General features: G+C 56.0%; 2 protein-coding genes across 3 annotated transcripts; one reads left to right on the plus strand and one right to left on the minus strand.

Moving 5' to 3' along the window:
* Nucleotides 1–9,315: 9,315 nt before the first annotated feature.
* P3H4 (prolyl 3-hydroxylase family member 4 (inactive)) lies at nucleotides 9,316–15,901 on the minus strand. 2 transcript variants are annotated; one of them, XM_043904589.1, is made up of 8 exons: nucleotides 15,116–15,901; nucleotides 14,833–14,985; nucleotides 14,525–14,696; nucleotides 13,461–13,589; nucleotides 12,491–12,573; nucleotides 11,511–11,594; nucleotides 10,029–10,173; nucleotides 9,316–9,726 (listed from the first exon to the last, which is right to left on the minus strand). In XM_043904589.1, exons 1-8 carry the CDS (start codon nucleotides 15,590–15,592, stop codon nucleotides 9,704–9,706), a joined length of 1,266 nt encoding a protein of 421 aa, XP_043760524.1. In that variant the 5' UTR covers nucleotides 15,593–15,901; the 3' UTR covers nucleotides 9,316–9,703. The 2 variants fall into 2 exon arrangements, with proteins under 2 accessions (XP_043760524.1, XP_043760523.1); XM_043904588.1 differs by having other exon boundaries at nucleotides 12,428–12,573; nucleotides 15,116–15,895.
* A 753-nt stretch (nucleotides 15,902–16,654) lies between these two features.
* FKBP10 (FKBP prolyl isomerase 10) lies at nucleotides 16,655–24,596 on the plus strand. The gene is made up of 10 exons (XM_043904587.1): nucleotides 16,655–16,986; nucleotides 19,518–19,663; nucleotides 19,986–20,175; nucleotides 20,288–20,433; nucleotides 21,168–21,357; nucleotides 21,484–21,629; nucleotides 22,195–22,387; nucleotides 22,714–22,856; nucleotides 23,100–23,263; nucleotides 23,566–24,596. The coding sequence occupies exons 1-10, from the start codon at nucleotides 16,742–16,744 to the stop codon at nucleotides 23,749–23,751; spliced, it is 1,749 nt and encodes a 582-aa protein (XP_043760522.1). The 5' UTR covers nucleotides 16,655–16,741; the 3' UTR covers nucleotides 23,752–24,596.
* Nucleotides 24,597–25,109: the final 513 nt, after the last annotated feature.

The following is a 25,109-nucleotide window of genomic DNA, read 5'->3' on the forward strand; positions in this document are numbered from 1 at the left end:
CTTTGTTAACACAACTACTGAGCACCAATTGTGTGCTAGACACTGGGTTAGACTCTGGTGACATGGCAAATCAAAATGACCCCAACTCTCAAAGGACTCCCACAGGGCCGAGTATAAATAGGTCATGTTAACAACTCTGTGTGTGTTAGTGTTGGAGGGGTGATTGTTCAGGAAAGGGTCTCCCCTCAAAAAATCTTTACATGCCCAAAGCTAGCACACAGGATGGGCTGGATAAAGGTATCTTAGGGGCATCCTTCACCACTTTCCCCACCAGAGAAAGGAGTCATGGCAAACCAGTCCCACTTCTGAGGTTTGTGCCATCAAAGAAGTCTTCCTGGAATGGGCCAAGAAGACATCAACATCCCCAGCCAGTTACCATCCACATGCCTGGGCCACTGCCTTGTCTGCTGTTTCCCTTACTCCCCTTTTTCCAGCTTACCTCAGCATCTTTCTGTCTACCTTCCCCCTGCCCCACCCACCTGCCTGCCACTCTGCCAAGCCATGCAGCAGCTGGTCCCCAGCTTGGGAGAAAAAGAGCTCCTAGTCCTAGGCTGCTGCCCCCCACCAGGGTTTCACTTCCTTCCTCTCCCACCTGCCATCTTTCCCTGCCCACTTCCCACACCCCACACAAAAGCAACACACACACACACTTCCCAGACCTAAGCCTGGCTTAACCCTTTCGTTTCTCTTGACTTCAGCATGTAGGCAGGGTAGGGTTCGTTGACTGCAGAGGGGTGGAGAAGCCTGAGTGGGGTGGAGAAGCAGAAATAAGGCTTCAGAATAAAGCCTGTGTGTGTGTCTCCCATGCAGAATTCTCTCTGCATGTCAGCCTGGAACATGCTGCAACAAGCTGGCCCCAAAGCTCAGGCTGGGACTGGGTGGAGGCATTACCACAAGCAGCAGGAAAGACTGAGCTAGCAGCTTTGACTCCCATATCCAGGGGGTTTCTGCGCATTTATTAAGTACCTACTACTGGCTGCTCAGCACTGAGGATTCATCTGTGGGAGACAGAAAAGAATCAGAAAATAATATTTGTTACATTCAACTGCCTGTATAGAGAATTTGGTCTCATGGAACAAAGACGTGCCTAGGCATGAGGAATGAGAGTCCCTGTGGTCAAGTCCCTTCTGGAACTTGAACCTGATGGTCACAAGACCATCCTACCCAGTCCCCTGCCTCCAAACCCTTAGAGGCATGGATTTCTCAGACAAATCTCCAGGAAAGGCTATTCTCCAGCCTCCCTTATATGAATACTCTTGTGTCCTTATTCCAACACTGGTAAATTCCTCCTGGTATCTAGCTTCTGTCCCTGCAGTTTAAACTCATTTCTCTCACCCGTGGCTCAGTGGAAGCAGAGTCCTTGAGCCACCAAGAACACTTATGGTTAATTCAACTTGCAGATTTCTGGGACCTCAGAGTAAAGAAAGAAAGGGCATCAAGTGACTTCTCCCAAGTTGCCCCAGACACGGGAGTTACTGGCAAAGAGAGATCCCATGAGAGGAGCTGGCGGGGGATCGGGATCGGGAAATGCTTTCCTGGAGGAAGGTGACCATCTCGCTTCCTCTCAACCCCCAGGAGGCCTCTGGGCCATATAAGGAGGTGCAAGAATCTCTTGTTTTCTGTTCACAATCAGCCCTTTCTCTGTGGGGCCCCTTCCCCAGACAGAGGCAGGCAAGACACTTGGATCTGCACACCATGTTGCACACACACACAAGCTTCCATGCTCACATCTCAGGGACATGTACTCCCGGGTACAGATTCAGACACACGAATCCCAGCCATTTCAGCACTCTCAAGGATGGCCACCTTCACAGAGGGAGACCAGGTGAACAGATGGGACACTAACCTTCAGGCGGATGACCGTCCCTTTCCACCACCCAGCAACTCTTCCCAGCAGTGGAAAAGGAGCACAGGGAAGTAGAAGTCATTCCCAGTGGCAGACTGGAGTCCCAGGCAACTGGGCAGAGCCATCTGTAGACCTAGGGAGGGGGCCTCAACCCTGGGTCTGGTCCTTCTGGGGTTGCAGCCCTCCACACAGGGCCAAGGGAACGAACTTACACAGAGTTCATGCTTCTGCCCTTAGAGACCACACTCCAGGTATTAGTCCAGCACTGACCCTGCTTCTGGGCCTGTGGGTCTCTTGCTTAGGCTCTTCCTTCTGTTCGGACAGCAGCACCGTGCATGTGTGGGCTTCCTATGCCAAGGGGTGACAAAGGTGCCGCAATGCGAAAGGGGTGCATGCAGAGGGGACATGCAAGCTGAGTTGCCTACACCCACCTGCTGGAGGCCCTTGCTGGTGTGGTCGGAGCCAGGGGTGCAAAGGAGAGGGGAGATGGCCCAGGGGCTGGGGGCCAGGAAGGAGTTTTCCACAGGCTGCCATGTTCTGAGAAAGCGTCAGAGGTCCCAATTACATCCCAGCTTTCAGGTCAGGGTGGAGGTATACTTGGCAAAGTGTACCTTTTTTTTTTTTTAAACAAAAGAACACTTATTCTTCTCCTTATTACAAAACAATACCTGTTAAGTATTAAAAAAAAAAAAAGAAAGAAAAAGAATCAGCTATATTTCCATCATAGGAAAATAATCACTGTTCATATATTGTTCCTATTTCCAGCATTTTCACATATACCCATGTTTGTTTGTTTTTAATTTTAATTGGATTAGAGTTGATTTACAATGTTGTGTTTGTTTCAGCAAAGTGATTCTGTTATACATATACCTATATTCATTCTTCAGATTCTTTTCTCATATAAGTCATCACAGAATATTGAGTAGAGTTCCTTATGCTATACAGGAGGTCCTCGTTGGTCTATCTTTGAAGAGTTAGCTTGCCTTGTACCTTATTTAGATCCATGGGCACCGCTGCCCCTTGTCTGCTGGCATTGGATGAGGGGACTTGCTCAGGGTGACCCCGTCAGGTTTGGGGAGAGGACAAGGGCTACAGAAGAGCCTCCCAGATGCTTCTGGCTGGAGTGGCCCAAGCCTCGCTGGGAGGGGAAGAAGGGCCAGATGGTGCAAGGCCCCGGAGGTGAGGGTGGGGTGATCCTGCCATTTTTGCTGCCCTTTGTCCTCGAGGCGCCTCGAGGCCAGAGGCTGCCCACAGCCTGGTCCAGTGGGTGTGTGCCCAGCGCCAGGAGAGGGCTCTTTAATTGCAGAGGTAGCTCCAGCCACACTTCTCTGCAAGGCGTGTGGGCGGAGATGGAATGTCAAGGGAAAACAGGGAGACAAGAAAACAGAGATAGGATGGCCCAGAAATAGCAAAGGCAGGATGAGATACCAGGGGCCCAGGGTGGTGAATGGAGAGAGGAGAGGGTCAGGACCTCTCCAGCAAATGTCTTTCTTCACGAGTCCCTCCCTCCATCCCTTGGTGGTGGTTTAGTCACTTAGTTGTGTCTGACAGAGCAAGGACTGTAGCCCGTCAGGCTCCTCTGTCCCTGGGATTCTCCAGGCAAGAATACTGGAGTGGATTACCATTTCTTCTCCAGGGGATCTTGCCCACCCAGGAAGCAAACCCGGGTCTCCTGCACTGCAGGCAGTTCTTTACCATCTGAGCTACAAGGGAAGCCCTTACCTGCCCTCAGCCTCCCAAGGTACCACTTCAGGTCTTCGGGAGCCCAACAAGGTGGGCCTCAAGCATCAGGATTCTATTCTGGAGCTGAGGCTCCCTGGGTCTCTGAGCACCCCCCTCCCTGTCCTGAGTGGGTTGGGGGAAGGGAGGAGGTGAGGCCTTGCCACTTGAGTCACCCCACTTCCTGCTCCTGGCCTGGGTGACTCCACGCATTGGCTGACACAGCTGGGGCCCCACCCGCCCTGCCAGCCTGCCTGCCCCTCCCTCGCTCAACAAGCCAGGAGCGATGCCTGCCCTGACAGGTGCCCTTCCCAGGCAGAGGCCACCCCTCCCCTGCCTACACGCGCGCCTGTGTATGAACACACACACACACACACACACACACAGCAGGAGTTCCCCCCCCACCCCCACCTGTTGAGAGTCCTGGGGGAGAAGGAGGACTTCAGGCAAACTTTGGGATTAGAGAGAGACGCTGGGGGAGGGGTGGGGCGGCCCAGGGCTGGCCGACCCTCCTCAGGGGTCTAAATCAGTAACCTCCCTCACTTCCTCTAAGCCCTCTAAGCAAGTGACTCCACAACCCACAGCCATCGATTATGCAGATTATGCAAAGAGACCCTTCCCCCACCTCCTCCGGCCCTCTGGCCTTCCGGGTCTCCCAGCCCTGGACTCCACCTTGGTGGAAACTAAAGCCAAGGTTTGGAGGCCCCCCAGCCTTGTACATTAATCCCAGCCGCCCTAGTCCCATCCAGCGGCCACCAGGGAATTTGAGAGTTGAGATCCTTGAATATTTCATCAGCACTTCAGCCTCCAGTTGAAGAAGCATCCAACTTACAGCTCATGGATAATTTATGACTCTGGCAGAGAACCTGGATGTAGTGAGGGGGAAGGGCAGGGAGAGTGGGGGTTGGTGAACCCTGGACCCGGGCTGTTGATGATGGTGCCTGAGAAGCCAGCTCCATCCAAAGTAGGTTTTGGGGGTAGGAGAAGAGCACCAAGGCCAGGGACATTTCCATTTTTGAGCATATCAAGGTATTACCAAAAAAATGGGTTATCAAAATAATTATGTCTAAAAAAAATTGGAAAGTGTTATTCGCTCAGTTGTGTCAGATTCTATGCAACTCCATGGACTGTAGCTTGCCAGGCTCTTCTGTTCATGGAATTCTCCAGGCCAGAATACTGGAGTGGGTGTCCATTCCCTTCTCCAGGGGATCTTCCTGACCGAGGGATCGAACGCAGGTCTACCTGCACTGTAGGCAGATTCTTTACCATCTAAGCCACCAGGGAAACCCAAAAGGTTAAAATTATGTGATAAGCATTTCCTGGTTTGATTTCTGTCTCTGTAACTGTGTACATAACATCTTTTGGCGATAACAAAAAATTTTAATGAGATGTCCTTCATGGCTGTGAAGCCTCCAAAAGCCCCCTGCCCCCCACACCCACCTGGGGCCAGGGAAGGAGACCAGACTCCCCTCAGCTAGACTGACTGAGCCTCACTTCTTCCCTGGTGGCTCAGGTAGTAAAGCTTCTGCCTGCAGGAGACCTGGGTTTGATCCCTGGGTCAGAAAGATCCCCTGGGGGAAGGAAATGGCAACCCACTCCAGTACTCTTGCCTAGAAAATCCCATGGATGGAGGAGCCTGGTAGGCTACAGTTCATGGGGTTGCAAAGAGTTGGACACAACTGAGTGACTTCACTTTCACTTCTTCTTAGCCTCTTCCTGCAGGAAAGCCATCAGGATTTAGTCAAATGCTCAAAACAAAAGGAAGGAATTTCAAATGGTCACCACTTATCTTGCTCCAGGAATATAATGTAGCACTCTTGTTAAAGGAGGACTGAAAAAAGGACTCAAAACAGAAGATGTCAAGTTCTCCTGGCCTCTTCTTTACCAAAGGACCTGCCACAGTGAGTTCTTCTGCAGATACAGAAGATCAGGTATACAAGGCAGGAAGGGGTAAGCAAGCTGCCATGTCCTCCTCTTACCTCAGTTTCTCCACCTGAGTCATGGGAATTAGTGATGCTCCCAATCCAAAGGCTGTTTGGGGGTCAGATGAGATGCTATCCAGGTACCCTGGCGCCAGCTGAGACCCAGGCAGGCAGTGATTATGGGGTGATGTTATGGGGTGATGTGTCCAGTTTATATTCCTAATCCCCAAGCCATCTTGGAGTTTGATCATGTGGTCCTGGGAGCCCAATCTAGTCTCCCTGGGGCTCAGTTTCCTCCATCCAGGAAATAGGGGCCATCTGCTGGAGCCATGAAGGCCTCTGAGTGGGGAAGCTGCGTGGGGCTTGGACCCGGCAGCTGTCAGGGCTCCCCCAGTGAGGTTATGCAGTTGCCTCCAGTGCCAACTGGATACAGCCTCTGACAAAGGAAGGGGTCATTCTTTGTCACCAGGGGAACCCTACTCTCCCAGAGAAAGGGAACACTAGGGTGAGACTTCAAGAGCTATTTCTCAAACCTAAGCAGGGAATTTTTTCCATTGGAATTTACAAGAATTTGGGGGGATCCCATGGGACTCCCCCACCCCACCCCCACTAACCCTGGCCATCATTTCTCTGGATTCAAAAAGAGGCTGGTCCAAATGACCCCGAGCTTCCCTGGATAGCGCTAGTGGTAAAGAATCCTCCTGCATGTTTGATTCCTGGGTCAGGAAGGTCTTCTGAAGGAGGAAACGGCAACCCACTCCAATATTCTTGATTGGAAAACCCCAGGGATAGAGGAGCACAGGCTGCAGTCCAGGGGGTCACAGAGTTGGCCATGATTGAGGGACTGAGCACACACACTCTCTAAGTGATCCCAGCAAGTCTGTGTGATGATCCCAGGCCCACTAACATTTGGTCCAATCTAGGGAGCTGACCATGGGAGGTGGGACCCAGCTATGGAATCAGGTTCAAGAGTGAGGCTGGATGGTCTACTTCCTCCCCTTCCTCCCTTCCTCCCTACCCCTCTCTCCTTTCCTCTCTCCTTCCTGGAACTCTCTGCCTCCCTCAGCTGACAGCCTAAAGGGACAGAGAGACCAGAGCCTTCCTTCTCTCGCTCCCTTCTCTGAGCAACATGGATTTAGGGAGAAAAGTTTCAAACCCAGCTCAGTCACCCCTCACCCAGAGGGATCTTGGGCAGGTTGCTTCTCATTCTTCAGCCTCGCCTATGGCAGAAGGGAATTGATATCTATGTTGCAAGACTTTTTTTTTTTTTTTTGGTATGTCCTGCATCTTCATTGTTGCGCGGGCTTTCTCTAGTTGCAGTGCACTACTCTTCACCGCAGTGCTCGGCCTTCTCACTGCGTTGGCTTCCCTTGTTTCGGAGCACCAGCTCTAGGGCACAGGCTCAGGAGTTTTGGCACAGAGATTAGTTGTTCTGTGGCAAGTAAGATCTTCCTGGACCAGGAATTGAACCTGTGACTCGCAGCCAGATTCTTTACCACTGAGCCACGAGGGAAGCCCCTGCAAGACTGTTCTGAGGCTGTAAAGAACTTGCCAAGAGCCAGGCACACAGTATACACTTGATACATTGCAGCAGTGATTCTCTCTTCAGGATGGGGGCTTTCTGGGTCCAGGACACCTCTGTGGCATCTGAGTCTGGCCCTATTGTGTGAGGTCGTCATTCCCACTGCCCTTTTGGCCGCGTCTCTAACCTTCTAGCCACTATGCTACGCATGGTAGGATGGCTGAGATGCCCGGCTGGGGAGCTGGGGGCGGGGTAAGGAGAGTGCCGAGGGAGGTGGAGACGTGGAGGAGGCAAGGGCAGGGCGTCTGGGCTGGGTGGGGTTGGGAGAATGAACTGCAGGGCCCCAGAGGGCCCACGCTGGGACTCACTGGAACTCGGTCTCACCGGTTTGGGAAGCTGGCTGGGCAATGGGGAGACGCTGGCATCAGAGAGAGGTGGGAGGGGCTGGTGGCTGCCTGGGATGGAGAAGCTGAGTAAGGCCCCCTGGAAGGGCAGGGCCTGGACTAACGCAGGGATGGGGGTGAATGCTTCGAGAGGCCCGGCTTTCTGCTATCAGGGGACACACATACACAACCCCTCATCCTCAGACGCCACACTTCGATGCACACGGACACACACACATCAACACACTTTTTAAACTGCATTGCCCCCCTCCCCCCTCCCGGTTCCCCTGATCCTCTCACCCTGTTCTGTTTTTCCACCTCATTTATCTTAGCCAGATAACTCATTTGTGTAACATTTATTGTTTATTACCTGGCTCCCCGCAGGGATGCAAGCTTCACGAAGGCAGGGTGCTGGGCTGGTTTTGACCACTATTATATATGCTTAGCACCTACGGCGTATCCAGCATACAGTAGGTGCTCAACAAATACGTGATGAGGGGGCGAACAAACCCTCTTGAACCACCGTCGCGAATGCACGCACCTTCAGGGACGCATGCGCAAACTCGCTCAGTCGCCCACCCCCCCCCCCCCCCCCCCACGCCCGCCCTCAAGCTGCCACGGACACTCTCAGACACGTGCATACAGGCACACGCTCACACTAACACAACACACAAGGACACAGAACTTCTCGCTGTAGCCACACAGGCGCTTTCAGACTCACACCCAGCCCTCTGGATTCCAGAGCTAGTAGTCACGCAGGCACGCTCCAGCTCGTCCCCGCTCCCCACCCTCCGCTGGGCCAGCCCCTCCCAGAAACAGGGGGCGGGGTCTCGGTGGAAGCTGACAACACAGCAGCTTGAGAGGGTGGGGTGGGGCGGGGCCGCCCTGGCACCTGGGAGCTCTCTGGAGACGCTGCCACTGCAGACTCACCTATGGGAGGGAAGAGTGAGATCACCGGCGCCCCCAGCCTTGACCCCGCCCGAGCTCCAGACTCAGACTCTGGCCTTCCTACCCTCATCTTCACCAAAGGCCCAGGGGAAGGGCATGCAGTGGGGCAGGGAATCCTCCTGGGCACCGAGATGGGCAGGAACCTAGGCCAGGTCACCTGGCACATCTGGGCAGGGGTGTAGAGGCCGAGAACCGGGCTTACCAGCTTCAGCTCCACCCTCCAGTAGGAGGAGAAAGCTCTTCCACCGCCCTGCCGCTGGGAGACATAAGGGCAGTGGGGCCCAGTGTCACCCAGCTGGCCCCAGTCTAGGGTCTCTCCCCAGAGAGACCCCCTATTGCCCCCACGTCCCTGCTCTGGAACATGGAAACATGGCTGGGTGGAGACACTGGTGAAGCATAGGGCTGGGTGGTAGGCACCTCCAGATGCTCTGCCCACCGCCCACCCCCCAGTCAATGCAAGTTTGGGTAACACGGTCTGGCAGCCCCACTGCCACCACGAAGTCTCATGTTATCAAGCCACGTTCCTAGGGCTCCTCTGGCCACTGAGAGGGCAAGTTCCCTTCGGTGTGAGCAGAGAGGGCAGGACAGGGCATGCTTGCTCTAGCTCTAAGGAACCTGGGTCAGTAAAAGCTTGGAAAGTAAAAACCGGAAGTAAATGTCCTTGGCCCCTTCCCCATACTCCCTGAGGGAAGTGATGCTGAACTAGGAAAATAGCAGACATCCCACCTTAGATATCTGAAACGGGCATCTTCCCAGGACTCACGCAAACTTCATCCTTACGCCCCCTAGCGGCAGATTGCAGTCGCAGGCGGATGCTCCTAGCAGTCACAAAACACCCAGAGTCCATAGAGGCCAAATTATGGCCCCTCACCTGTCTCCACGTTTATTGATGAGGTGAGATGGGTGCAGAGGGGGGAGGGAAGGACCTGCACCGTTACCACTCCACCCAGTGAAGTCTGGACCCTAATTCTGTGATTCATTCAACAAGAAATGTTTATTGAGCACCCTCTGCCAGTGTGCCAGGAACCAACCGCGGGACTCCTGGTCCAGTGCTCTTCTTGATGCCAGTTGCCCCTCTGCTGTGTGTGCAGTTCAGGCTGAGACCCAACTCGGGAGAGCTGGAATCTTCTCCAGGAGACTGTCCCCACTGGGTGGGGAGGACACTGGGAGGAGGGCAGGCCTTCAGCAGCTGCAGCACCACCATCCTGTGGTCCAGAGACCCAGAGAGGAGGCAGGAGGGGTCTGGGGAGCAGTGCTCACAGGTGGGACAGGATGGGGCCTGGTCAGCTCTGTCCATTTTACATGTTTAATAAATAGTTCTTGTTGGACCCAGGCTTCCCAAGCTCTTGAGGGGGGCCTCTTCTCATGGTAATTCAGGCTCTGGCTCTGAAAACGAAAGGAGAGGGCATTGGGGTTAGCCTTCCATCGTCAACAGGCATCTGGGTGCTGTCCTGGAGAAAGGTAGTGCAGGCAGGAGAGAGGGTCCCCGGGAGCAGGTCTCAGCTGGTTCCTGCTCCAGGAAGGATGCTCCCCCACCCCTCAACCAGGTGGGACAGGGGTTGCTAACAGGCCGGAAGCCCCCAAAGAAGGAGTGCCAGCACCCTCTGCAGTCCAGTGCTCAGAGCCTTCTGTCCCTCACCTCCAGCCCAGGCTGCACCCCTACCCGTCCACCAGGACTAGTCACTGACCAGCCTCAGCCTCGTCGCCCTTGGCATCTGGCTCCTGCCACCAGTCAGCATAGATGCTTTCCTCGTAGTCACCCTCCCCTTCAAACTCGGCATCAGATGGGGGCTTCTCAGGTTCCATGGGTGGTTCTGTCTCCTCCAGCTCCATCTAGAGCAGCCCAGGATGGGTGGAGAAACCAGGTCACAACAGGCACAAACCCAGATCAGCTCCCTTCCTGGCCAAGGGGCCCTCCCGTCCCGTCTCAGTCCCAAACCCCCCCTTCCCAGCTTCACTCAAGATCTCACACAGGAATGACTTGAGGGTTTCTCCCAAAGTCCTGATCCCAAGCTGCCCCCTCCCTGAACTGATGCATGAGCTCCACCGGCACAGCTTCAGGGTTAGTGGAAGCATCTCCCTCTCCACAGCCCACCTTTTAAGCATAAACACTTGGGCAGTACTGCTTGTCTGTGAATACTGTCTGCTCAAGCTGTTTTGAAGCCAGGAACGCCTTTACTCCCCCCCTCCAACACCAGGCATCAGCTCCAGGATGTGGCCCTTGCTGCTGATGCTGGGTTGGGAGCGCCCCGAGCATCCAGGGTCCCAAGCTGACCTGTCTCATTGCACTACACTAACTGAGCTGCTTAGGCGAGGGGCTATGCCTTTCAGCCCCAGTCACAAAGTCTGGCAAACAGCAGACAATAAATAACAGTAATCAAAATGGCTACTAGCCCCTGAGCACCTACCACGTGCCAGCTGTACACTAAATGCCTCACATCCTGGATCTCATTTAATTCTCACCACAACGGTATGAGACGGGCATTATTCTCCCCATTCAATGGATGAAGAAATGGAAGTTTGAAGGCTACTTAAGCCTGGCCTGGAGGCTGCCCAACTAGGATGTGGTGGAGTCAAGTCTGGTGAGCACCAAAGCCTGGGGACTCACAGTGCAGACCCAGCCCTCTGTTTGATGAGGGGTGGGGGGCATGGGTACATGAACAGTGGAGAGGATGGATGAATAAGTACTGGGCAGCAACGTCTCAGGATTCAGACTCTCAAACCCTCATTTAGAATCAATGTGATAACACATTGGGGGTCTTTCCTTCCTGGTGTACTGTGTTCATTCATTCATTCAGTGGTTCACTCAGATTCAGTTTCTGAGAACCAGCCATGTGCCGGGTGCTGTGGGAAGACTGGGAATGAGGGCTGCAAATAACTCTGGTCCAGGGAGGCATAGAGGGCTAGAATGGCCACAGCAAACCCAGAAGACAGAGCCAGGACATGCAGCGAGGGCTTCCTGGAGGAGGCACCATCAGACCTGGGTCCAGGAGAAGCAAGATTCAGACATGTAGAGAAGTGGGGCATGAGAACATGGAGCAGGGAGAGAAGGGCAGGTATAAATAAGGCACAGGTGAAATGCCCCTGCCTCACAACAGCTGACTGCCAGGAGCTGTGGCTGAGCTTTGGCACAGCGGCCCACCAGGCCTGTAGGGCAAAGGCCGCCTTACCTCATCATCTGACTGCAGGTACATATGTGCGAAGTCTAGCAGCTCTCGAAGCTCAGCTGTCTGGTTGTGGTAGAGTCTGGCCTCCTGGGAGGAGGGAAGAAAAACAGGTGAGCCAGGCCTCCTGCTGCCAGATGGTGGAGGAGCCAGAGCTCCTAGACTCTGAGTCCTCTGGTCCTTTTCCAGCTCCAGAGCAGGAAATGGGTGTCAGTTTACATGTTGATCAAAAAACTGCAGTTGCTTGATGCTGGGTTAAGAAGGATTCTGAGGGCTCAGTGAGAAAGAGCACCTCAATCGATTAGCAATGTCTGCCACTGACAAGGAAACCGAGAGGTACTTTTGCAAGTCATGCCCAGACTCCCAAGGGGTTTCCTCAGGTGGTTCAGGTTAGGAGGTCCCTGGGGAAGAAGGGCAAAGGCGAGCAGTGAGGGTGGGGAGGGTGGCGAGGTAACAGGCAGGGACAGACAGATACTTTTTACCTCCCACATCCCAGGTGCTGTGCTGAAGAGGTAGGCTGGACCACGCCCATTTTGCAGGTGAGGCAACAGATTCAGAAAAGGTTGGTAATAGGGGACTTCCCTATGGGCCAGTGGCTAAGACTCCATGCTTCCCATACAGGGGGCCCAGGTTTGATCCCTGGTTAGGGAACTAGATCCCACATGCCGCAATTAAGAGTTCATATGCCACCACTAAAGATCCCGAATTCCACAACCAAGACTCGGCGCAGCCAAATAAGTAAGTAAATAAATTAAAAAAAAAAATCAGTAGTGTTCTCAGGACCACACAGCTGGTGGGTCTGAACCTAAGACTCCAGCCACAACCCAAATTCTTTCTTTTTATTTCTGATCCTGCCATTGGAGTAAGCCAGGAATTTAAAAAAATCAAATCATAGGTTCTGAGAATGCCATGGCGATGCCCACCTCCCTGGGCTGGAAGTCCTCCTCCTCCAGGCCCCAGCGGGCCCTGTGGAAGCGGTAATATACCAGGTTCTGCTGCATGACATTATCTTCCGGGTCGAAGAGCATGTAGCTGGCGGCACTGCGGGCAGCCTGGCGCACATCGTTCACTGCAGGTAGAACAAGAGTGAGGAGTGGCCCCTGGCACGTCCCCCGCCTTCAGGGATGACCCTCACCTAACCCGTCCCTAGCTCCCGATTTAGTCCAGTGCCCCTGGATCCCCAGCTGCCTCCCAGAATATCCTACTCAATAACAACACAAGCTAGAGTGTATTGAGCAATTAGCCGATGCCCTGTGTAACTCACTCAGGCCTCACTGTTATTGTTATCCCCATATTACAAACAAGAAATCCGAGGCATAGAGAGGTTAGGTAAACTTGTCAAGTTCACACATTTGGAAAGTGAAGGCACTGGGGAATCAGAGGCTGTTGTCCCAGCCTCCAATCTCTTTGCCAATGGGACCCGAAAGGGTGTCCTGGCCCCTTGTCCTTCAGCTCTTCCTCTCCAACTCCAGCCTGTCTGAATTTTGGCATCTCTGAGTTGCAGACACCCTGGAGACTGACCTTCTTAGCCTCAGCTGATGCCAAAATCTCCCTCAAATGAGGAGAGCCTTAAGCCCTGGTGCTACTTTTTATTAGCCAGGAGACTGACTCATGGCCTCTTGCCCTCTGTGAGCCTTGGCTTCCTCATCTGAAAAATGGGTCCAGTAACATCAGCTACTGGTGGATTGTGAGAGGATCCAGTGAGATAAACAGATGTGGCAGGGCTCTGTAAACTGTTGAGTGCTGTGCAGTTGTTGACTATCTAGTCCTTCATCTAAGAGGCCCTCGAATTCTCCCCAGAGAATTCTGTTCTCTGTTCTCCCAGGCTCTCTGTTCCTTCCTGCCAGCTTCTCACCTGCCCCCACCACCCTCCCATCACCAGGGATCCTCAATTCTGACTCGGTTTCACTCCTAGTGCAGTGCTTCCCCTCACCCCAAGCCCACCGGGAGGCTCACACTTGTAGTAGGCAAACTGCAGGTAGTGATACATGGTGGCCACGAACTTCTCCACGAAGTAGCCGCCCACATTGGGGGTCAAGTTGGCCTCACAGTCCACCTTACACTGCAGGGATTCTGCAAAGAGATCTTTGGGGGTGGGGGGGAGGCAGCAGTGAGGAGCTGGTGTGCTGAACAGCTCCAGCCTGCAGACGGGGATGACAGAGATGATCGCCAACCCCAGCTCTGTCCGCTGATGTCACAAGACAGGAAAGTGACAAGAGATGCTGAGGAAGACTACTGTGGACTGGGCTGACTTACCATGCCCACAGCTGACCTGCCACCCTAAAGCCACAGGAAGCCAGGGCTCTCTGGAAGAATGGCAGGTGAGGTTTGGAGGTGGGACTAAAGCCCAAATACAGAAGCTCAGGACAGTCCTTTCTGCCCCTGCTGATGGACTCCACCTTTAGGGATCCCCAGACCAGCTGTATTTCTGGCCCCAAACTGCTTTCCACACACCCCCGCTAGGCTGATTCCCACCTTGGCACCAACATTGCCCTCTGTCTGGAAGGTCCATGGACCCAACCTCCCCAGATCCTTTTGGGAAGTCACTCCTCGCTACAACCAGCCTTGGACACTCCCCGCTGTGTCTTCTGTACCCAGGGTGGCAGGTGTCCTGTTAGCCTCTCTCAGCCAACTGAAGGCTCTGAGGGTCCGGATAACAACTTATGCCTGTCTGCCTCCCAAGCACTTAAGAAAGTGTTAGCCACTCCGTTGTGTCTGACTTTTTATAACTCCATGGACTGAAACCCTCCAGGCTCCTCTGTCCATGGAATTCTCCAGGCAAGAATACAGGAGTAGTGGGTTGCCATTTCCTCCTCCAGGAGATCTTCCCAACCTAGGGATCGAACCCGGGTGTCCTGCTTTGCAGGCAGATTCTTTACCGTCTGAGCCGCCAGGGAAGCCCTAAGCACTTAGGAGGCCTCTATAAATGCGTGTGTAATGAATATTTGTGTCAAGGGGCCTCAGGAGTTCTGGGCCCTGTGGGTGTGAGGGATGCTCACTGGGGTCTGGGTGGGATGTACCTGCTATGGCTGGGTAGAAGTCCTTGAAATCCACCTGCTCGTGGGCCCCCTCGCAGCCAGCCAGACAGCGGGCAAAGACAGCCAGGTACTCAGCCAGGGCCCGCTCCATGTCCTCGGCGCTCCCGCGGAAATCTCCGCTGTTGTAGAGCTTCACAGCCCGGAGGAACACCGCCTGGAGGGAGGGGACGCGCAGGGGGGTCAAGGGGATTCCAACACCCCCCCCCCTCCTCCTCCACCGGCGCTATGCCGAGACGCAACGCGGGACTCAAGGAGTTACGTGGGGGCCGGTCCTACCCCCGCCATCCCACCTCGTAGGGCTGGGCCTCCAAGTCTGTGAGAGGCTCGTCGGCGGCGTCCAGCAGCCCGCGATAATAGCTGAGATACTTGGCGGTGAGCTCATGCTTAGGGTTCCTCTGGAGGAAGGTGTAGGCCGCGGCCACAGCCTTCTCCAGCCGGTTAGCCTGCGGGGTGGGGACCGAGCGGGTCAGAAGAGCCGGAGTCCGCCGCCCGGAGCGCGCGCGAGGGATCGGCGGTCGGGCTGCTGGGTGAGAGCCGCGCTCCTCGCGACCCGACGGGGCGGCCGGCGCGCACCTTGAACTGAGCGTAGTGCAGGTACTGGTAGGGTAGGCGGCTCTGGAAGTCGCGCAGCAGCTGGCGCGGCGGGTAGGGCACCTGGAAGGCGGGCAGCGAACGCTTGCAGCGCCGCAGGCAGGCGGCGCGCTCCAGGACGTGGCCGAAGAGCCGCAGCTCGCGGGCCCACTCGTCGCCGCCGTCGGGCTCGGGGGGCGCGGGGCCCAGGGGCGCGGCGGCGGGCGGCGCGGGACCGCTGCAGTTGGCGTGGCAGAAGGCCTCGCTGTCCCGCAGCAGCCGGTGCAGCCGCAGCGCCGCCTCGAGGTAGCGCGCGCTCTCGCGCCAGCTCTCGCCCTCGTACTGCTCCAGCGCGTGCCCGTAGGCCGTGGCCAGGGGCATCAGGTCCTCCGGCGGGAAGCCCCGAAAGCTGTACTTCTCGTACTGCGCCCCGGCGCTGCCCAGCAGCAGCCACAGCAGCCCCCACGCCGCCCGAGCCATGCCCGCTCCGCGCCGGCCGGCTCTCCCAGCCGCGAGCAGGCGTCCCGGTCCCGCGGGCGGGCAGGCGGGCGGGCTCTGGGGCCCGGGCCTGGCCGGCGCGCCCGCTGGGTCTTAGCGCCGGGCACTGGGGGGCGGTGGCGTGGTGGGGGCTGCGAGGCGGGGTGTAGCTTGAGTCAGATCCCCCAAGGGGTCGAGGGATCTCCACTCTTTTCAGACAGCCGACACTATTCTGAGTCCCTGACCTCCTGCCCTCGGGGGTCCTCCCCTTGGCAGACAGTGTGGGTCTGCGGAAGGCTTCCGGCAGGGATGGGGAGCCCAGAAAGCCCCTCCCACGCAAAGGCGTTCCCCCCCCCCCCCCCGCCCTAAGATAGAGAAATTGAGGGAAGTGTCACCTCCCTCCCTCTAGTTTGCCCAAGCCCTGAAACCTGCTCTTCCATCCATCACAGTGGTCCTTCTGCTCACTCCCCACCCCCAGCCCCCAGGAAGTGACCCCAAGGGTACCCTCCAGCCCGCGACAGGGAGGCACATCCCTGGTTTTACCCTGCACACCCTCCACTCTCACCACCTCCTATTCGATCCCTATCCCCACGTCAGAAAGTCCTCTGGCAGTCCAGCTTTTGCAGGACAAAGCAGCTCGTTTCGGGAGCACTGAGATCGCCTCCCCGCCCCCGATTCTGGAGCCTCACCAGTCACCTGGAGAGGCCTAAATTGGGGGTTGCCTCCCAAAGAAACAAGGAATGCCTCAGCCAGGCTTTAGGACCCGGGGGGCTCCAGGAAAAAAAAAAAAAAGATTAGGAACTTTTTTATTTGTTTCTGTCGGCTCCGCGATCTCAACTTTCCCGAACTTCCCTACCCCTGCAGGCCCCAGGTCTCTCGGCCCCCAGGGTGGGGGTGGGCGCAAATCTGGACGGCTTAGCTGTGCTTTCCTCCGACTCCAGCGGCCTGGGCCTCCTCCTCCTGTTCCACGCCTCTTGCCCCCGCCCCGCCAGCTCAACCTCCCCAGCCCCCATTCCACGTGGACCAGCCAGGGCGGGGGTGGGGATGGAGCGCAGGAAGAGGGGGAGCCAGCTCTGGGAGGAGGGGGAAGGAGTCTGGCGGCCGCCGCGCTCTCTCTCGCCCTCACTGCCGGCCGTCCCAGCTCCAGGCACCATGCTCCGTGCGGGCCCCCCGAGCCACACCCTCCTCCGGCTCCCCCTGCTGCAGTTGCTGCTGCTGCTGGTGCAGGCCGTGGGGAGGGGGCTGGGCCGTGCCAGCCCGGCCGGGGGCCCCCTGGAAGATGTGGTTATCGAGAGGTACCACATCCCCAGGGTCTGTCCCCGGGAAGTGCAGATGGGGGATTTTGTGCGCTACCATTACAACGGTACTTTCGAGGACGGCAAGAAATTTGACTCGAGGTAACGACTTGGGTGCCCCCAGACTCACCATTTCTCTTCCCCGAGCTTGGGACCAGGATCTCTCAGTCTTAGGGTTCCCTTGTTGCCGGCTTTAAACTGTGTCTGCATGCGCCTCCTCACACCGCGATCCCCCAGCCCCAAACAGGACCCTGAGCGGGAGGACTCCTAGACTTCCCTCTCCCCGGATATCTCTGCCCTCAGTTTGAAACTTTCGCCTCTCAAAAGACCTCACTTGCTTTCACACCAGCCTCCTCTGTCCCCCAAAGTGCTTGAGAATCGATAGGAACTCGGCATTTTATTTAAAGCCAACGAGGGGATGTCCTGGTTCATAGAGGTGGGGGAAGGGCATGGTCCCTGCTGCATGCGAATCGTCCAGGGATCTCAGCCCGGGACCCTCTACCTTTCCATCCACGTTGACTCTCTTTGTGGTTCCAGCCCCAGGTTTCAGTGTGTTTAGAGAAGGAGTAAGCAGAGGTTTTCGGGGAAAGGAGTGGGGGTTTTCAGCGGGCCAGTGGGGTAAAGCAGGTGGGCCTTCTAAGACAGCAGGATGGATCAGGAAGTGCAGGGCACAGATTGGTGTGGGGACCTGTCCGTCTACGTGTCACACAGTCACACAGGCCACCCTGGGCTCCTCCGAGGGTTTTCATGCCTCCCTCTCCACCTGAACCCGCACCCGCCTCTCCCTCCATCTTGCCTCCACCAGGTCAGTGCTGCCGCCCATCTTGCCAGGTTTGGGGTTTGAGAGACTGGCTTCTCGTCTGATCCAAGCCTCTGGTCTACTCTAGCAAGTTCATTTTTCTTAGTGGGGGCAGGGCTATACACCAGGTCAGTCTGTTAAAATTAGGGTCCTGGTGGTCACACACACAAGCCGCCACACCACACCACAAGAAGTCAGTCAGTCCCTCTTAGAGACTTCACCAAAACACACACTTCAGCCTGCAGAAATTAGTGGCCCCTGGGAACTTCCCTCGTGGTCCAGTGGCTAAGACTCCATGCTCCCAATACTGGGGGCCCAGGTTCTACCCCAGGTCAGAGAATTAGATCCCACCCACTGCAACTGAGTGTTCGCATGCCACAGCCTGCATGCTGCACCTAAGACCCAGTGTAGCCAAATTATAATTAACTAGTTAATTTTTTTAAAAAGGGCCATGGCTTTGGAGCCAGGCAGAACACGAACTCCTGAGACCAAGACCTTGAGTTCAAACCCAGACTGTAATCATGGACAAGGAGTCTTGCCTCTTTAAGCTTTACTTCCCTCATCTGAAAAATGGATATCAAAAAGCACTCTGAAAAAATGAGTCCCTACTTCCTAAAGCTGCTGTTAGGACTCAAGATGATAAATGAAAGTGAACTTCACACACAGGACCTGATGGTCTGCAAGCAGCTTCCGCACACCTTAGCCTTGACTCTGGGGAGAACTCTGGTTTAACTGGTAGAAACTTCTTGCTGTGCTCAAGCTTTCATAAGGGCTCTGTGACGTGAGCAGGCCAGACATGCAACCATCTCAGTGGGCAAAATGAGGCCTGGGGAGTAGCCAGAAGTACAGTTCTGAGCCTGTGGCCACAGAGTGGAAGAGGGGTTGGGAGTTGGGGAATGACCTCCCTGCTGGGAACTCTGCTGGGCCCAGTTCATGAAGTTCTGAGTTTGGAAGACTTTCACCACTCATGACACCTTCCATCAAAATGCCAATCTCTCATCCTTCCTTAATTTTGGAAAACTTGTAAGTTAAAACTGTAACCAAAAACAAAAGCTGTGGCAATTTTAGAATAGGCCTTTTCAAAATTGAAAACCAATTCCTATCCCTGGCCAGCTCTGCTTCCCCTTCCTTTCCTCTGTGAACTGATGGTTCGGTGGCCCACATGGGGGCTGTGGAGGTCAAAAAACCACACATGTGTGACCTTGGGCAAGTCACTTGGTCTCTCAAGTCTCAATTTTTCTCCTAAGAAAGATGACATCAATAAAGCCCATTTTGGAAATTCCCCACTGCCATGGCCAGGGTTCAGTCCCTTGTTGGGGAACTAAGAACCCACAAAGCATGTGGTGCTGCCAAAAATAATAATAATGCCCACTTCACAGGGGACAGGATTAAATAACATAATGAATGCAGAATGCCAAGCATTTTGAGACTTTCCTGGCTGTCCTGTGGTTAAGACTGCAAGCTCCCAGTGCAGGGGGCAAGGGTTTGATCCCTGGCCTGGGAACTAGGATCCCCCCATGTCCCCATGCCCCATGGTGCAACCAACAACAACAAAAAAGCCAGGCATTAGCATTTCTTTCTGCTAGATAACTGATCTCCCCAACCCCAATCCCCTGCTCCACTGCCCCCTGCCCCCTCGTGTCTGTACTTCCCACTCTGGCCTCCTCGGGGACCTGCTTTTGTCACAGCCCACCCTGTTGAGGTGGGAGTTGCGGCCCACCTAACAGGAAGGCTTGAAGAGTAGGGAGGGGGATTGTGTGTGTGTGTGTCTCCCTGGCATGTATGTGATCATGAGCAGAGGTCACTGCATCGCATCTGTCCCCTCCCTCCCCAGCTATGACCGCCACACCTTGGTGGCCATCGTGGTGGGCGTGGGGCGCCTCATCACCGGCATGGACCGAGGCCTCATGGGCATGTGTGTCAATGAACGCCGCCGCCTCATTGTGCCTCCGCACCTGGGCTATGGCAGCATCGGCGTGGGTGAGGAGGGCTGGGACCCGGACCTGGGGATGGAGGAGATCAGGAGGTAGAAGCAGGGACCCTAGGGCCAGAAAACGGAAGCTCAGACAGGGAGAGTGACCTTCCAAGGTCGCACTGCATGCGCAGACTGAATAGCAACAAGCCTGGGACTCATGTTTGGGTCCCCTGCCCCTGGGGTGGGAGGAAGGACAATGAAAGGCCTGGGTAGGATCCTCGCTTGACTCAGGAGAAGGGGACCTATGGGTGGTGGAGGGCAAGGCCAAGCCCGGATGCTGAGACCTCCACTCTACCCCCTACTCTGGGGGCTGCTTCACCCTCACAGCGGGGCTCATCCCCCCCGATGCCACCCTCTACTTCGACGTGGTTCTGCTGGATGTATGGAACAAGGAGGACACTGTGCAGGTGAGCACCTTGCTGCGCCCACCCCACTGCCCCCGGATGGTCCAGGACAGTGACTTCGTGCGCTACCACTACAATGGCACGCTGCTGGATGGCACCGCCTTCGACACCAGGTAAGGGCTGGAAGGAGCCCCGGGATCCAGGGGATTGTGGCATGCAGTGGGAGTCGGGGCCATCCTGCCTCTCCCACCAACAGCAGCCTCACCTCTGCCTCCTTCTCTGCAGCTACAGTAGGGGTGGGACTTATGACACCTACGTGGGCTCTGGCTGGCTGATCAAGGGCATGGACCAGGGGCTGCTGGGCATGTGTCCTGGAGAGAGAAGGAAGATCATCATCCCTCCATTCCTGGCCTATGGCGAGAAAGGCTATGGTGAGGACGGGCAGGGACTCTGGGATTCTCTATAAGCGGGCTGCCATGTACAGTTGTCCAGGTTGAATACTGCACAAGGACACCCAGCCAAGGAGGCAAATTGGGATGAAATCTAGCCTTGGGTGATCGCCTCATTAAGAAGGGGTGCATCAGAATTCCCTGATGAGCCAGTGGCTCTTTCACTACTGGGGCCCGAGTTCAATCCCTGATGGAGGAACTAAGATCTCGCAAGCCATGGAGCATAACCCCCCCAAAAAAGAGAAGTACTTTATTCTTTTAAAATTTTATTTATTTATTTATGGTGTGCTGGGTCTTTCTTGCTGTTCACAGTCTTTCTCTAGTTGCCTCAGGTAGGCTCAGTAGTTGTGGAGCACGGACTTAGTTCCTCGCAGCACATGCACTCTTCCTGGGCCAAGGATCAAACCTGTGTCACTTGCATTGGTGGCCAGATTCTTAACCACTGGACCACCAGGGAAGTCCCCATATTCTGCTTTATTCTGCTTTACACAAAGGCTCATATGGGCTGGTGGTGGCCTTGGGGAAAACCCAGCTCCGGCCTCACAGGGGAAGAAGCAGGGCTCCAGCTTCACAAGGGAAGAAGCATAGGAAGAAGCAGAAAGGGCTCTGGAAAGCAGGGTTGGCACCTTTTGGGGTGGTGCTCACATAGGCCTTCCTGAGTCGAGAAGCCCCGTTCTGTTCTCCACTTGTATGGTTCAACCCTATCCCTCCCCCAGGGACGGTGATCCCCTCGCAGGCCTCGCTGGTCTTCCACGTCCTACTGATTGATGTCCACAACCCAAAGGACACTGTCCAGCTGGAGACACTTGAGCTGCCGCCTGGCTGCGTCCGGAGAGCCGTGGCTGGGGACTTCATGCGTTACCACTACAACGGGTCCCTAATGGATGGCACTCTCTTTGATTCCAGGTCTGGGGTTGGGGGGCAGGCAGGGGGTCCTAAGGAGGATGGTGGGGGCTGGGGCAGCTCGGAGCTGCCTGGCAGGGTGGGGCCCCTGTGACTCCCTTGCTGGCTCCCCCCCACCTTGTATTGCAGCTACTCCCGCAACCACACCTACAATACCTATGTGGGGCAGGGTTACATCATCCCTGGGATGGACCAAGGCCTTCAAGGCTCGTGCATGGGGGAGCGCCGGAGGATCACCATCCCCCCCCACCTTGCCTACGGGGAGAACGGGACTGGTAGGCTTGCTCACAGTTCCCCAAGCCAACATCTCAACTCCTCCTGACCTACCCCTAATAAGGGTGGGGGGATTCCAGCTACTGCTCTGCCCCTCTCATCACAAAAACTGGTTCACCACCCAACTCTTGCCGCAAGGACTTTATCCTTTCCTCCAGGGGCAGTCCCCTGCTTCTCCCCTTCCACAACTGGAAAAAGGCAGTTCACTTCTGAGCTTGGGGAGGGAGGGTGGTATAGCCCTAGGAAGCAAACAGACCTGGATCTGAGTCCCAGCTTTGCTGGAAACCTGTGTGCTCACCGGTAAAATGGAACTAATCACACTGATCAGCAGAGTAAGTCACTGGGAGGTTGCAAGATATACCTGTAAAGGGCTTTCTAATTGGCATGCTCCTCCCCCTCCTGCCCTGCCTCCTCACCCCTACAGCGTATATGATGAGAGTTGACCATGTGGACAAACATCCCATCCCATCCTTGCTTAGAATCCCAGGACAGGACAGGGGCCTCTGTGGAAAGCTGGAGAAGCCCCTCCTTGACCCCAACTGATCCACGCCTCCATTCTGGCCCCAGGAGACAAGATCCCTGGCTCTGCTGTGCTGATCTTTGACGTCCACGTGATCGATTTCCATAATCCTGCGGATCCAGTGGAAATCAAGACGCTGTCCCGGCCCCTGGAGACCTGCAACGAGACGGCCAAGCTCGGGGACTTTGTTCGCTACCACTACAACTGCTCTCTGCTGGATGGCACCAGGCTCTTCTCCTCGTGGGTCCAGGGCAGGGCCAGGGCTGGGCAGGTGGGTGGGCATGGGCCAGGCGTGGGAGGGGTCCTCCTAGGAGCACCCCCTAAGTTCCCACTGAAGCTGAAATTCCTAACTCCAGAGGCAAAGGGAGGGTGAAGTAGGTAGTAGGGGGAGCGGCTGGTTCCACTCTGCGGAGGGCAGCGGGAGCAGGGGCTGCCCTGCAGGACGGGGCCAGGAGGAGAAGGGGATCGCTCCTACCTCTGCTCGCCAGGCCCCAGGAATGACTCAGGAGCCGGGCCTGCCGGGGACCAGGGCGAGTGCTGACCTGGGAATCTGCTCTCCCTACTAGCCATGACTACGGGGCCCCTCAGGAGGCAACTCTGGGGGCCCACAAAGTGATCGAAGGCCTGGACACGGGCCTGCAGGGCATGTGCGTGGGAGAGAGGCGGCAGCTGGTGGTCCCCCCGCACCTGGCACACGGCGAGAGCGGAGGTGAGGGGCCGAGACTGGCCTGAACTCTCCTCCCCTCTGCCCCTGCCCGCCTGGGGCCTTGCTGGCTGGTGGGAGGAGTGAGGGGAGCCTTCTGGGTGGTTCTGTAGGGTGGTTCTGTAAACGTGCCCTGCCCCACTCTCCAGCAACCCCAGCGGGCAGCTGAGGCCTGTGGGCCGGGTGTGCGCTGGGCAGGCTGTGAAGCGGGGCCCGGACCCTCCCCTTCTCTGCTCCCCACTCCTGCAGCCCGGGGGGTCCCTGGCAGTGCTGTGCTGCTGTTTGAGGTGGAGCTGGTGTCCCGGGAGGACGGGCTGCCCACGGGCTACCTGTTTGTGTGGCACGAGGACCCTCCTGCCAACCTGTTTGAACACATGGACCTTAACAAGGATGGCGAGGTCCCCGCGGAGGAGGTGGGTGACGAGTTCTCGCCTTCTCCTAACTGCACACTGTCACCCAGCAGGAGCCCCCGGCATGGTGGTGTCTAACGAGAACACAGCACGTGTCCACTGCACCCCTGGCCCTCAGTGGCTCACTGTGCCTTAAGCCCCTTGTCCCCGCCTTTTCCTCTGGCTTCCTGACCCCGAGCATGCCCAGCACCCCCCCCACGCAGCACTAGCTCCTCTCAGTCCTCCTGGGAGCCCATCCCAAGGCCAGCCCGGCTGCTCAGGCAAGACGCTCTCCCCCACTCCCCTTGGCTCTCCCCTCTCCGCAGTTCTCCACCTTCATCAAGGCTCAAGTCAGTGAGGGCAAAGGCCGCCTCCTGCCTGGCCAGGATCCTGAGAAAACCATAGGAGACATGTTCCAGAATCAGGATCGCAACCAGGATGGCAAGATCACCGCCGAGGAGCTCAAGCTGAAGTCGGACGAAGACCAGGAGCGGGTCCATGAGGAACTCTGAAGGGCAGAGGCCTGGGCCTGGAGGCAAAGGCCCACGTCGAAGGGGACAGTGGGCAGTGGGCTGGCTTCCCAACAGCCACCCTCCCCTCTGCCGGGATGAGGTCTGGAAGCATCTAGAGAGTGGCCAGAGGGGACCACTCTGGTCTTCCCACTGCCTGAGAGTAAAATCCACAGCACAGACCTCTATTCGGTTTTTCTCTCCCAACCCCAAGCCCCTTCCTTAGAAGTTTTGGAATTACAGAGCCACCCGGGGGGATGGTAGACTATGGGGGTTGGCCGCCCCTCACTCAGACCTTCCCTCCTTGTCACCACTGAGCAAGACCAAACTCATTCATTTCCAACTTCCCCTTTACCTGTATTTACCCTCGCCATCTTCAACCCCCACCTGCAGCCTGCATTCCTCTGTCCTGGCATCTCCCCAAGAACATGAACCCCCAGCTTTCCTCCCTCAGCTCTGGCTGGTTCCTAGGGAAAGGGGGTGGTTCCAGGGGGACAACCCTACCTCACCTTCACCTGTCCCATCCCCCTTCACGGTGTGGTGGTGACCAAAGTGCTCCCAGGGTGCTATACATCAGAGCTGGGCTTTGGGTCACCTTTCATCCCTAAGGAAGGTTGCCTTCTCCAGGGACCAAGGGCCAAGAAAAAAATGAAGGGGTGGGGATGAGGGAACCTACTTGGATGGATCTGAGAGCTATGAAACCCTTGGTTTAGGGCTGAAAGGTGGAAGAGGGGCTCATTGGGGACTGAGGGGTGACAGGGGGGTGGGCAAAGCTCTGCACACTCCAAAGACTAAACTGTTGTCAGACCCCCCTTCTCCTTTGTGCCAAAATAAAACACTAAACCAGAGGCCTTGGCATGTAGTCTTTCTGGGGGAGGGGCCCTTCGAGCCACACGTCCAGAGGAAGGGGACCAAAGCAGGCTGCCTCCATGGCCCTTCACTTCAAGACGCTGTCCCCGGGTCTGTGCCTCCTGCCTCTCTCAGGCTCAGCTGGGGCCCTCACCATGGAGGGCTATGTGTCCAGAGGAGAGGAGCCTGTGGGCCAGGCCTGGGGATAGGATCCTGGTCTCACTGCCCCAACTCAATGGGAAACAAAAAACAAGGTCCCTGAAGTGAAACACGATGTACAAAGCTCAGGGATTGAATTAAACCACACAGTTTGGGTTCTCCTTTTCAGATCAGTTCTCATACAATATTCCCACCTCTCCCTCCTCCTGGCTGCCAGCTGTTCCCATCTGCCTGACGCGTCTTCCCCTCATTAGAAAGGTAAATGAGTTCAAACCTCATGTCTTTTTTTTTTTGACTGCTGTGGGTCTTAACTGTGGCTTGTGAACTCTTAGTTGCAGCCTGTGGTGGGACCT

This window comes from Cervus elaphus, chromosome 5 (genome assembly GCF_910594005.1).
Source record: "Cervus elaphus chromosome 5, mCerEla1.1, whole genome shotgun sequence".
Taxonomy (NCBI): Eukaryota; Metazoa; Chordata; class Mammalia; order Artiodactyla; family Cervidae; genus Cervus; species Cervus elaphus.